This window comes from Tasmannia lanceolata, unplaced genomic scaffold (assembly GCF_043159265.1).
Source record: "Tasmannia lanceolata isolate RefF3 unplaced genomic scaffold, GAP_Taslan_0.1 ptg000025l, whole genome shotgun sequence".
Classification (NCBI taxonomy): domain Eukaryota; kingdom Viridiplantae; phylum Streptophyta; class Magnoliopsida; order Canellales; family Winteraceae; genus Tasmannia; species Tasmannia lanceolata.
The window spans coordinates 3,532,703-3,546,690 of record NW_027518702.1 but is presented as its reverse complement, the minus strand read 5'-3'; the positions used below and the strand labels follow the sequence as shown (position 1 = coordinate 3,546,690).

Below are 13,988 nucleotides of genomic sequence, written 5' to 3'. Positions count from 1 at the left end.
TTTTAATAAAAGCACAAAACGTCGTCTCTTAATAAAATCTCTAGCGCCTTGACTGTTTACCCTCGAACATCGACCCACTTCCTCCCCCTATTCTCTGAATAAAAACCCTAACGCCACAATACTCCACCCTCAAAAATTTTCATGAATATATAAAAAAAAATTATTTTTTATTTTTAATAAAAATTGAATCCTCAAATCCTACTTTTGGGGGTTTGTCGAATACGACACCTCGAATCCATGTCGGATCCCGACACGCGAATCCTAATCCATGCAACACAGTGAGAAATATATGTACATGCATGCGTGTTTATTTTTCAGCATGGCCCTGTCATCGTTAAGTGAACTCTCCTTCTGACCCAAGTTCTGAATGGCTGATACCTTACACCTTGTAGCTGCATACAAGCAAGCTGATGCACGGAAGCTCGATAACAGAAGGGTTCTTGTTGACGTTGAGAGCGGTAGAACTGTTCCAAATTGGCGGCCCCGCCGACTGGGTGGTGGACTAGGATCAACTAGGATTGGAGGTGAAGAAGCAAATCAGAAGTATTCTGGCAGGTAAATGGCCTTCACCTCTTTATTTCAGCCCATTGTATATGCAGATTTTGAATGGTTTTGGATTTTGCCAGAATGACTAAAATCATTCACAAAAATATATGCATGCAGTCCGCAGCCCTTCTATACATAAACCTTCAAGTATGTCCATGGTCAGTACATGTGTATATTTATTTTTGAATGTGTGACTATGGATATGGATACGGATATGGACATGGACACAGACACGGGATTGGAGATTCAACTGTATCTTTTGAGTAGCTTGCCTCGAATATTATGTTAGGTTAGTATAGCAATATCTGGGCTGACAGATTTGGACACTGTTTAAAAACTCCTTCTGAGTCAACTTAACTGAGTTGGCTCCCTTTTTACCTCGGCCAATTTCTCGACTGATTCTGAGTTTTGCCTTACCAAGTCAAGGAAAACTTCTTTGATTGGTCCGAGTTAATGAAAATTTACTGTCAATAATTGAGTTGCTGACTGCCTTCTATCTTCGGCTAAGTTCTTGTCCGAATCCGAGTGTTGAAACCCCGGACACAGTTATTGTTTATGCTAATGTTTTGAGTTTTGACCACAGGACAACACCCGGATATTCGTGTTAGAAGTTTTTTAGCTTATTGTAGCATTATCCAGAGCGACGATACCATTTATGGTTTCAGCTGACGTTTGAACAACCATTATACTCTGAGACAGCCTGAACTGTTTATTTCATGAAATTAGGACCAATATTATAGGCACCTGTTTATCTAATGTGTTTAACATTGAGAGTATAGAAAAGTCATTCCATGCATTTCATCATTAACCTTAGTTGATTCATTCTTTCATGTTTACCCATTTTGAAATACCCCAAACCGTCCAAAAAGTGGGAATGTTTGGGAGGAGAGGGTATTTTAGTCCCGAAAATATAAATTATAAAATATTGGTTTTATTTAATTAGTAATTAAAAGAGGAATACGTTAGTTTCCAATTAGAGTGGGTTAGGGTTTCCAAAAGCCTTGCTAAGTTAGGACTCTTAAGAGCAAGAGCCTATAAATAAACACTTAGGCTCCAGATTTTGAAACTCTAAACCCTAAGAGAAATTGTGTGGGTGCTTTTGGGAGAGAAGAACGAAGAAAAGTTCGGGGAATTCATCTTCCAAGAGTAATCGAAGGAGTTACTTCGTGGGAGACAATTCAGACAAGTACCATAGGTGAGTAGACTTGTTCTACCACAGTTATTCATTATATTGAATATGATTCTTATGCAAGGTTATGCATGTTCGTGATTGTTATTGACTGTGTTGGTGTACACGAGGGTCACTAGTCATGGTATGGTATTGACTCCTGGTGCGGATCTACCATATGCACTTGTGTGTTAGATAGACTTAATAGTCATGGTATGGTATTGACTCCTGGTGCAGATCTACCATATGGTGGTATGGTATCGACTCCTGGTGCGGATCTACCATTCGCACGTATGTGCCAGTTAGACTTTTATAGTTACAGTTCTTGCATCAGGACATGGTGTTGTCCAAGTAAGGATACAATAGTTAATGTCCGTTGAGACAAAGTGTTTTGCATGGTTATGCCAATTATGTAGTTTGATAGCTAGATTGCTATGCCGATTACAGTTTTACATATATTGCCAATTATTCTGTTATATTTAATTGGTATTATGTTATTAAGTGTAGACATGTTTATTTCACTGAGCATTAGCTCATCCCACGCATTCTATGTTACAGGTGATGGACAGTAGGATACATGAGTTCGCTGGCTTGGGAGTGAGCAAGGGCGACAGATTAGGAGAATTATGATTTTTCAGTTATTTGGATAGTAGTTTTAGTTGCAATGAATATTGAGACTTTTAAATTGATTATTTAAATTGGTTTATTGATGTAGTCCGTTGGACAAGGTTTAGTTTCCGCATTGATAACTCTGATGATGAATTAATAAATTAGTTTTGCTTTAGTAGCTCTGTTTATTGCATGGTTCCAGTGAGAATGCCTTACATATTCGTGGTTTGATGAATATGTGGCACTGTTATGTTCCTAGACCGGAAATTCGGTTTCGGGCGTAACACATTTGCATTCTCTTTTTCTGTTCATGATTTTTTATCCATCTGGCATGCCATTTCTGTTTGCATTCTTCTCCTTGTTCTATTCTATATGTATATTTTATAGTAATTCTCTTCTTCAACTGCTCAGAGAAGCACAACAGATAGTATCAGGAGGAGCACCTCGATCAGAGGAACCAAAAACACGGGATGATCGCCATGTAAACCGGTGAGATTCACTCTCCTATGTTATTTAATTTCTGTTTGAATTTGAGCTAGTTTGCAATAATCGTTAGCAGGGAACTGATTTAAGAACGAGATGAAATCTTTTGCAGCCACTTGTAAGCCAAGACAATAACTAAAAAACTTCAGTAGAAAACGATCAAATGTTCCATGAAAATAGGGATTTTCTATTCTCTAAACTGATATACGGTCAAGTTCCAATTATATTTAAGTCCATTATTTTTTATATATTGTCACTCTAACGATATTCTTTTGATGTGGAAAAACAATATATCAGGGAGAGGGAGAAATTCCGTGACAGAGGAAGGGAGAGGGAACGGCAGCGTGAGAAGTCTTGGGAGCGGTCTCATGACAGAGTACGTGACCGTGACCGTGATGTGAGAGATAATAGGCACTACAAGGACCGTGATAGAAACAGAGACAAGGACAGGGAGAGAGATAGGGGGCATGACCATGATCAAACCCGTGACCGCGACCACGATTGGGACCATGGTCATGACTATGACTGGGATCGGGAGAGGGAGCGTGACCGTGGCTGCGATCGCCCTCGCGAGAGGGAGAGGGACTATGACCATGGCGACTTTGACCATGATCATGGGCATGCCCGTGAGAGGGACTATGACCCTATCGAGCCAAAGTATGAGAGGGATTATCACATTATCAAGCCAAAGTATGAGAGGTACATTATCGAGCCAAAGTATAATCGGGACGAACCCGGTGGAAGAGACATGGATATCAATCACATTGAGCCCGAAGAGGATATTGAATGGGATGAGCATACTGAGCCTGGTCATGTCTATGGGGACCAAGAGCCTGAACATTATGACCATTATGAGCGTCCTAAAGATCAGGACCTGTACAGTCATCTCAAGCCCGAAGTGACCATGAACAATACGGACATGTAGAGTCTGAACATGCTCAAGCCCACTATAAGCGGTCTGATGACAATCATGGACGTAATGTTAAATTGGAGCCTGTTGATTATGATGAGCAATATGATCGTGCAGATTCCCAACCACGTGAAAGGGAGAGGACTCGCGACAAGGAACGGAAATATCAACGTTCGGAGAGATCACGATCACGTGACTACGGTCACTAGCAGTGTGGGTTTACAGCATCTTGAACTTGCATTCTTGCTTGGTAAGTAGTGTCTAAGGGGAATTTCTTATTGTGCTCTGAATCAGATATTTTACCATTTATGGTTTCAGGGGGATCAAGGAGGCAATGCTTTTGTTAATCACAAAAGTTGTTCTCGTTTAATGCATCATCAGTTTTGTGATAAAGGTATGCTATATGTGACTATTAGATTTCCATTTCTTCCAGAAATTTTTTCATGTTTGGTGTTATGGTATCCTTGCATGTCTATTCGAGCCCCAGATTATATGAGCTTGATTTGTCGGTGGAAAACTACTATTGATTGAAGACCTTACTTTTGGCCTATGAATATTTGTAGGAGTTCCTTCTTATTTCCTTTTTATATTCCTTAAACATGCTTTTGGCTGGAATTACATTACAGCTATGATTTGTGGACACAGACACGAGTGCACGGCAAACTCCCAAAATTTAGAAATGGGGGCGCGTCTAAAATAGAAAGTATATATAATCACATAATTTATCAATACAGATTCATGTGTCGAGTTTCGACATGGATACGAGTTCTGATGTGGCAACATTTAAAAATCTAGAGATGGAGACATATACATACACATTAAATTACTGATTACTATCAGGTATTCATTTAATAAATTAATAAATTTTAGAATTAATCAACTATAATCTAAAACAAACATGAGATAATCAAATAACAACACATTTATCAATTTAATCTAATTCTCTTCCGTCTCTAATATACAGCAAGAAGGGAGACCAATATGATACAATGAGTATAGTCTTGGAATAAGAGTTTGTTTTGGGTTTTAGGTTTAGGGGAGGGGATATAACAACAAATATGCCCACATTAACTCTTAACACTCCTAGCAGTACATTTGAAAGTGTCCAAAGGAGTGTGGATACGCGTGTCGTGTCTGACACGCATGTCAGCAATAAAGCAATAAATTCAAACTGTCGGCTAAATCATAGCATTACAGTATTCAATATGTCGGCTAAATCATAGCATTACAGTTATATCTGAAAGCTGTAAGATCTCAGGCTTCAATGTTCTTACCTCTTGATGTGTATTTTGTGCTCTCCGATGTTCTTACCCATAAAAAAAAAAAAATAAATGTTGGAGAGTTAAAATGAAAAAAAACTAATTAAGGAAATATGTTAAATTTAAAATCAATTACAACATCCTATACCGGAAATTGAAATCTGTGTGTTTATTGTCAGTTGGAGTGCGTTTGGATTCTGTTTCCATATCTTGATTCCAGAACATAGGAATCAGACTGCATTCGGATTGTAGGTATTACATCCCTATTCAATCTTTATCCAGAGGGACCTTTAATTTCTAATGATATCCCTCTAAATTAACCACTATTATGTCTTGTATGTCTAAATTGTAGAAAGAAAAAAAATCCAAGAATTTTTTTTCTTGTCATAGTGGGTCCAACCAATGATTGATCTAAACCGTCCATTTGATAGGCCTAAAATCTCTAATAATCATTAAATTCTAACAACTAATAATGTTCTGGAAAAGAGATTTATGTTCCTTTTTTAGCACAAGTGATTAAAAAACATTCATGCATACACTTAAAACAAATTAGTAACCGTTACGAATCTCTGGTTTTCTGATGTAAATGACAAATATACCCTACTAGTGTTTATGGAGAGTTGTATACTGCATTCGAGGAGGATGAATCCCTCTTGAAAAAAGAATCTATTGATTCTCTCCCAATTGATTGGCTTTTAAGTATGATGATTTACTTCACGGGTGAGGCCTCTAATTTCATATTTCGGGTTAAAGAAGATGTGAAAGCGTGTTTCTCTTTATAAGAAAAGTGCGTTACGGGTGGGACGAATCTCAGTCTCTTGTTCTGGCTTAACTTCTTTTGCTACAAAATTTTGACTTAATCAATCACATCAGGATCGTGCATCTGAATTTGCGAACTCCAACTTGCGAGAAATACACATGTGACTACTCTACCCGTCACGCGAACAATCGGTTCATTACAATGTAGCAACATTGAGGTGGTTGTTTTGTACAATTCTATAAGTGTTTTTTCATATTGTTTTCTTTCTAAAAATATGGATATTTTTGTCATTAAAAATGGTAATTTATGTGGACTTTGTATCGGTGGCACCATTTGAAAAAAAATTAAAGAATCGTCTAAAAATGGGTAGGTCTTCCTAGCTGTCTAGAAAATGTATTTGCTCTCTACTTATAGCATATTTATACACCCACTCTTACTCTGAAATCTGTTCATTGTTCATTTCCTCCATGGCCTCCCTTCAAGAGCATAAGGACTTGGTCTACATGGCTAAGATAGCTGAGGATGTGAAGAGGTATAAAGACATAGTAGATTTCATGACAAAAGTCGCGAAAGATGCCATCGGAGGATTGACCATCAGAGAGAGGAATCTACTCATCATCGGTTATAAGAGCTTGATTGGAGAGCGGAGGGCTTCTTGGCAGATCCTCATGTCTGTCAAGCGCAAGGAGGAGGAGGCAAGGAACGATCAAAAGGTGGCATTGATCAAAAACTTTCTCGAGAAGATTGAAACCGAGGTCACTAATATTTGTTATGATGTTGTGATCCTTGTCGAAAAGCATCTCATCCCTTCATCGGGCGGTGGAGAACCATTGGCATATTATTATATGATGAAAGGGGATTTTTCTCGTTATCTTGCGGAGATTAACACTGGCTATGAGAGGAAATCGGCTGCGGCCAAGTCCTTAAAAGCTTATGAGACCGGTTACGAAGAGGCGAGGGAGGTTCTACCGCCTGCAAATCTAGTTCGCTTGGGCTTAGCATTGAATTTCTCAGTTTTTTACTATGAAATTATGAACATGCATGAAAAAGCTTTTAATTTGACTAAGCAAGCTTTAGATGAAGCTATTCCCAAGCTTGAAAGTGGTAAAATGAGTGAAGAATGTTACAAGGATGCCACTCTGATCATTCTACTTTTGAAGAACAATCTCAGTGTGTGGGAGGATGGTGACACTCTGGAAGGGGATGAAGGCAGTGTCTAATGCAAAGGTGACTCAGTTCAAAGCTTTTAGTTCTTTACTATGTTGTTAATGGCGTGCGGAACATTTATTTTCTTGTTGCAAATTAAGGTTAGTAGAGAGATTATATATTACCTTGGTTGGAAGAATCTCATATATTTCTAGCTTAATAAAAATTACCCTTTTAGCTAATCTCTTTATCATCTCATGATCCTACGTACACAGGCGATCTTTACCTGTGTTGATTGGTTGTCTGACCAGGTAGAATTGTCGTAACCCAAGAATTTCAGGGTCGATCTTAACTATAATTTTTGGCAAGATTTTGTTTTGGGAAGTGATATATCTGCCCCCCCAACAACCCCCCCCCCCCTTTTTTATACTCTGGACAGCCAGCAACCATTTTCTAATTCAATCCATTAGTTCGTAGAGCTATTTACTCGATCGCAGACATTTTTGGAATACCTCTAACAGAGGACTTCATTTGTTCCTTTTGATGAATGCAACCACTTTAAGTAATGAATATTATTCGGATTTTGAGACAAAAAAACTCCCCCATGATCAATCAATTATTCCGAAATGTTTGATTGGCTACCCACAGCCCAGGAATAATTGAAGGGATATTTTTGAAGAATATTGATGATGAAATCCGAAAAGAGTGTATCTACGACCGCAGAGGGGCTGATGTACTTCACGTGAGAAGGATTCAACGGACCTGATTGCCATGTACACTGGAGCTGGTTGTCCCATGTAAAGAAAAAGGGGTGTATTTATCATTTCCCTTTTGTTTTTTGGTTCAACTTTGATCTTGGCCGTCCATCTGCGGGACATTGATCAGATAGGCTAAAAAACATATCCACACGCGCGTATTAACTCTAACACTCCTAACAGTACATTTGAAAGTGCTCAAAGGAGTGTGGACACACGTGTCATGTCGTGTAAGATCTCATGCTAAAATGTTCTTACGTGATGTGTATTTTGGGCTCTCTTATACCGGAAATCCAAATCCGTGTCTCTATTGTCAGTTTGAGTGCGTTTGGTTAAAGAGTTTTAGAGAATTTCTATTATTCTTGAATTTCTTGGATAAATTACAAAGACAATTGATGGTGCTTATAAAGAGCACTTACATGATAAACATAGAAATAAATCAAGACAACCATGGAAAGAGATAACACTAGAATATTCTAATCTAACCTAATCAAATCTACTTTCCTAATCTCTCTTGCTTGCCTCTTCTAATCCACTTGGTTAATTTATCTAGTTGCTTCATTTAGCCAACTTACCCAATCTACCTCCAAGATGATCCAACGGTGAGATCTTAAACCAATCCAACCGTTGGATCCCACATATCCTAACATGCCCCCTCAAACGTATATGGATTGAAAATCGATATACGTTTGAAAATAATGAAAAAATGCCCAATACAATAGAATTCCCCAAATTACAAATATAATCAAAATCAACCGATTTGATGCACACTTCCAGAAATCGATGAAGAAATACTTTGATGAAGACTGATGTTGATGCCAAGGATCATAGACGATAGTTGCCGAAGAAGATGTCACTTCACTTGTTGTCATGAAGAGGGCTTTAAAGCCAATAAATCATAGCCTCGATAGGGCTAGATAATACTCAAGCCTTGATGGGTGAGTAAATATGGGTCACTATGAACCAAATGCCGGAATGGGCAAGAATTGGGTCACTATGGACCAATGCCATAATTGGCAAGAAATGGGTCGCAATGGACCCATGCTGGAATGGGCGAGAAAGGGCCACGATGGGCAAGAAATAATGGGTCAGCAAGTACCGATCATCTTGGAATTTGACTCTCAGGCACGAACCTCAAATAATCGAGGCCCCTCAACTGAGTACATAAATCAATTTCAGGCATGCACCTCAAAGAGGTACCTCAACTGAAATAGGACAAGGAAAAGGGATGGAAAAGAAAAAAAGAAGAAGCGACAACAAGCGAACGGCAACAACACAAAACTTTGAAAAAGTCGAGAAAATGAGTGTGCACATATCAAATTTGGGGATTTCATTTTACTAAAGATAGAAGAGGATATGCATTTGAGAGGAGACAAAGGAAGTGGGTGGATTGAGTAAATTGAGGAGATGACACGACCTAAGCAATGCTCACTCTTGGGTTTCTGTGTAGCACTAAGCAACAAAAATATATTGTTTTGAAAAGGGTGGGGTAAGAACCATCACTGATATCTCCTCAAGAACAGAACCCCCTCTGTTTTTTATTTATTTTTTATTACGAGATATTACCCTTGTGATGTTTTGTAGAAGCAACAGTGGCGGGGACATGTCAGAGAAGTAGATCCGGGGCTTGGGATCCGATCATACCATGAATGCAGGCCTCTGAAATGATTTGGAGGTGGTAGCAACAAGGATGAAATCAGCGACTTCTTGCCAGTGAGAAGCGCATAGATTGTCGCATTCGGGAGTGCACCTTACATTGCCAAGAACGGTACCTGGGGTTAGTTTATTTAGAAACACAAAACAGCAACAAAACTATGGCCGGGAGATGTGGTAAGAAGAGAGAAATGGGACACACGATCCAGGCAGAGATAGAGGCAGAATAGAGAAAGGCCGAGCAAGATATCAACGCAAGGACGAGGACGGAAACAATGGCAAATGTAAAAACTGAAGTTAATTTGAGAAAAAAGAGAGAGAAAAGCAGCAAGCATAGAAATAAATCAAGGGTGGCCAGGCGGACGGCTAGATCGGCCGTCCGCCGGAGAGAGAAGCTACTTGTGTTGTGGTCACTCCAAGATCGGAGGCTTTGATACCATAAAGAGTTTTAGAGAATTTCTATTATTCTTGAATTTCTTGGATAAATTACAAAGACAATTGATGGTGCTTATAAAGAGCACTTACATGATAAACATAGAAATAAATCAAGACAACCATGGAAAGAGATAACACTAGAATATTCTAATCTAACCTAATCAAATCTACTTTCCTAATCTCTCTTGCTTGCCTCTTCTAATCCACTTGGTTAATTTATCTAGTTGCTTCATTTAGCCAACTTACCCAATCTACCTCCAAGATGATCCAACGGTGAGATCTTAAACCAATCCAACCGTTGGATCCCACATATCCTAACATTGGTTTCCATTTTGATGGGGGAGGGGGGGGGGGTTAATATGACTTCTCTCTTTTTTTTTTAAATCTCTGTATCATTTAATGGAAAACATCTGATATCCCTCTAAATTAACAACTATTATGTATTGTCTGTCTAAAACGTGGAAAGAAAAAAAATTTCTATCAGAAATGTTTTTCTTGAATGAAGTGCTGGTGTATCTCTCCAATACGTTTTTCTTTCTTATGTTTTTGTTGTTTGGGAAGAAATGAATGTCGAGCTGATGCAACCGTATATCTTAAACAATTCAGGCATGATGTGATCCTAGTAGAAGAAATCGAAGATAAAGGGGAAAAGAGAAGAAGGGGAAGACAAGAAGAGTAGAGTAAGAGAATAAGAAGAGTAAGAAGAAGAGAAGAGGAAGAATAGAGGAGAAAGAGGGCAAAAGAATAAGAAGAGTAAGAAGAAGAGAAGAATAGAGGAGAAAGAGGGCAAAAAGGAGAAACGGTTTATAAACCCAACCGGAAAGGGTGAGAAATAGGTGGAGAGAAAAGAAGAAAGAGAACGGAGAAGGGAGAAGGGATAAGGGAGAAGGGAGAAGGGAGAAGAGAGATAGGGGAGAAATCTGTATTCTCAGTTCATTAATTCATCAAAACTAAAATCTCCAATATATGTGGCCTATATAGGCAACTGAAATAAATTTCCACGGAAAATAAATAAATGCCCTAACTCTATAGGAAAATAAATGCCCTAAAACTAAATACCATGAAAAAAAATAGAAACTAAATAACATGGAAATAAATCCCTAAAAGTCTTAAGGTGCAAATATTTCACTTTTTGGGCCTACAAGAAAGGACACTGTCAAGATCAATGGTGACAATCAATTGTAAGGTCTCAGCCGGGGGCATCTTTATGCAATCAAGACCGTTGATTTTGTTTGACATCATGAGGCTACCCACATAGTTTTGAAATTCGTGGTGATTTGGGACGAATTTTCAGAGTGGAGTTGCTCCACAAAAAAATGAGAAGTGAACACACCCTACGTCCCTACTTATTGCATAGTGGGTCCCACCAATGATTGATCTAAACCGTCCACTTGATAGGCCTAAAATCTCTAATAATCATTAAATTCTAACATCTTAATAATGTGTGTTGGATGACCAAAACGAGACGTCTCTTATGTGTGTTTTTTCGTTGAATGATTGCCTTGACTTTTTTTTAGCCAGAGATCCAAAGTAAAAGTAAGGCTCTCAGATGAATAGCTCGGATCAATAAAAAATGGGAAACACTAGACTCTGGCATTCCTTCAATTTTCTAACATTTTTATCTTCTAAAATTTGTCCAATAGGGTACCCCTTCTTTACCTTCCCAAATTGAACGCTCGCCACCATTAATAGCTTTCCTCAGATTCGAATCAATATTGGAGAGAGAAGAGATTTATGTTCCTTTTTTAGCACAAGTGATTGAAAAACATTCATGCATACACTAAAAACAAAGTAACCATTACGAATCTCTGGTTTTCTAATAAAATGATAAATATACCCCTACTATAGAACAAGTGTAAAATGGAGAGCATGTGTTCGAGGAGGATGAATCGCTCTCGAAAAAGAAACTATTGATTCTTTCCCAATTGATTGGCTCGTAGGTATGATGATTTATTTCACGGGTGAGGCCTCTAATTCCATATTTCGGGTTAAGAAGATGTAAAAGCGTGTTTCTCTTTATAAGAAGAGTGCGTTACCAAGTGTGACGGATCTCAATCTTCTGTTTTTCCTTACATTTTTTTGCTGCAAAATTTTAACTTAATCAATCACATCGGAATCACGAAATCCGACTTGTGAGAAAGACTGACGACTCTAGCTGTGATTGAACGATAGGCTCGTTACAAAGTAGCAACATTAATGTGGTTGTTTAGCACAATTTTATAACAATTATGCTTTTTCATAGGGAAATGATATTTACGCCCCTTTTATCATCAGGGACACCCATTTGCCACTGTACTTTGCAATCAAAGCTTCTGGATTTTTCTGACATAAAGTACATGAGCCCCGTTTTTGCCATTGATACACTGACGCTGGGTGTCCCTGGTGATGAAAAGGGGCGTAAATATCACTTCCCTTTTCATATTGTTTTCTTTCTAAAAAGCTTTCCTAATAACAAAAAAAGGAAATGATTCTCTAGTACTCCACTCTTTTGACACGCAGTGACAGCTTCTTGTCATTTAGTTTTTAATCGGCACTGTCAGAGTGTTTTGGGAAATGTAAATAACCTTTTGACAACCCTTTAAACACTAAAAGACGAGAAGCTTTCGCTACATATCAAAAGAGTGGAGTGCTAAAATCATTTCCCTAAAAAAATTAGGAAGGTAATATGAAGACGCGTCTTTATTTAGAATGTTTCAACAAACTAACATTGCGATATGTCCCACGCGAGGAGGGGGGGGAGGGGGGGCGGTGTTTTTATTTTGGCTCCATTTCTCTTGACGTAAAATGGTCATGAAACAAATTCTACACCCATTTTCAGTGTAAAATTTGTTTCGTGCCCATTTTACGTAGTAATAAATAGAGCCTTGTAAATAAAACAAGGGTATTTTTGTCATTAAAAATGGTACTTTATGTGGTCTTGTATAGGTGGCACCATTTGAAAAAAAAATGAGAGAATCCTCTAAAAATGGGTAGGTCTTCATAGCTGTCTAGAAAATGCATTAGCTCTCTATGGCTTTAATGAATTAGCTCTGTATAGCTTATTTATACTCTCACTCTGAAATCTGTCCATTGTTCATTTCCTCCATGGAATCCCTTCTTCAAGAGCGTAAGGACTTGGTATACATGGCTAAGATAGCTGAGGATGTGGAGAGGTATGAAGACATAGTAGATTTCATGACAAAAGTCGCGAAAGATGCCATCGGAGGATTGACCATCAGAGAGAGGAATTTACTCACCATCGGATACAAGAGCTTGATCGGAGAGCGGAGGGCTTCTTGGCGGATCCTCATGTCCATCAAGCACAAGGAGGAGGATGCGGGGAATGATCAAAAGGTGGCATTGATAAAAAACTTTCTTGAGAAGATCGAAACCGAGGTCACTAATATTTGTTCTGATGTTGTGATCCTCGTCGAAAAGCATCTCATCCCTTCATCGGGCGGTGGAGAGCCATTGGTATGTTATTATAAGATGAAAGGGGACTTTTTTCGTTATCTTGCCGAGATTAACACTGGCTATGAGAGGAAATCGGCTGAGGCTAAGTCCTTAAAAGCTTATGAAACCGGTTACGAAGAGGCGAGGGAGGTTCTACCGTCGGAAAACCTGTTTCGCTTGGGCTTAGTATTGAATTTCTCAGTTTTTTACTATGAAATTATGAACATGCATGAAAAAGCTTGCAATTTGACTAAGCAAGCTTTAGATGAAGCTATTCCCAAGCTTGAAAATGGTAAAATGAATGAAGAATGTTACAAGGATGCCGCTATGATCATTCAACTTTTGAAGGACAATCTCAGTGTGTGGGAGGATGGTGACACTCTAGAAGGGGATGAAGGCAGTGTCTAATGCAAAGGTGACTCACTTCAAAGCTTTTAGTTCATTACTATGTCGTTAATGGCATGTGGAACATTTATTTTCTTGTTGCAAATTAAGGTCAGTAGAGAGATTATATACTTTCTTGGTTGGAAGAATCTCATATATTTCTAGCTTAATAAAAATTACCATTTTTAGCTAATCTCTTTATTATCTCATGATCCTACGTACATGGGCGATCTTTACGTGTGTTGATCGGTTGTCCGAGCAGGTAGAATTGTCGTAAACCAGGAATTTCGGGATTGATCTTAACTTTAATTTTCGGCACGATTTTTTTTGTTCAACTTTGATCTTGGCCGTCCACTAGCAAAACATTGATCAGATAGGCTAACATCCCTAGTAGTTTTGAAGTATGGGTATATTTGTATTAGGGCAGTGATAAATTGACCCCATATGT

The 13,988-nt window shown here is 38.5% G+C and overlaps 1 protein-coding gene and 2 pseudogenes across 1 annotated transcript; all 3 read left to right on the top strand.

Annotated features, from left to right (window-relative positions):
- The first annotated feature begins 119 nt into the window (after positions 1–119).
- On the top strand, positions 120–4,120 carry LOC143858152 (uncharacterized). Its single transcript, XM_077368789.1, has 3 exons — positions 120–555; positions 2,735–2,812; positions 3,104–4,120. Exons 1-3 carry the CDS (start codon positions 368–370, stop codon positions 3,729–3,731), a joined length of 894 nt encoding a protein of 297 aa, XP_077224904.1. The 5' UTR covers positions 120–367; the 3' UTR covers positions 3,732–4,120.
- Positions 4,121–6,202: 2,082 nt separating this feature from the next.
- On the top strand, positions 6,203–6,955 carry LOC143858273 (14-3-3-like protein B pseudogene; annotated as a pseudogene).
- Positions 6,956–12,847: 5,892 nt separating this feature from the next.
- Positions 12,848–13,564, top strand: LOC143858272 (14-3-3-like protein B pseudogene; annotated as a pseudogene).
- The last annotated feature ends 424 nt before the right edge of the window (positions 13,565–13,988 follow it).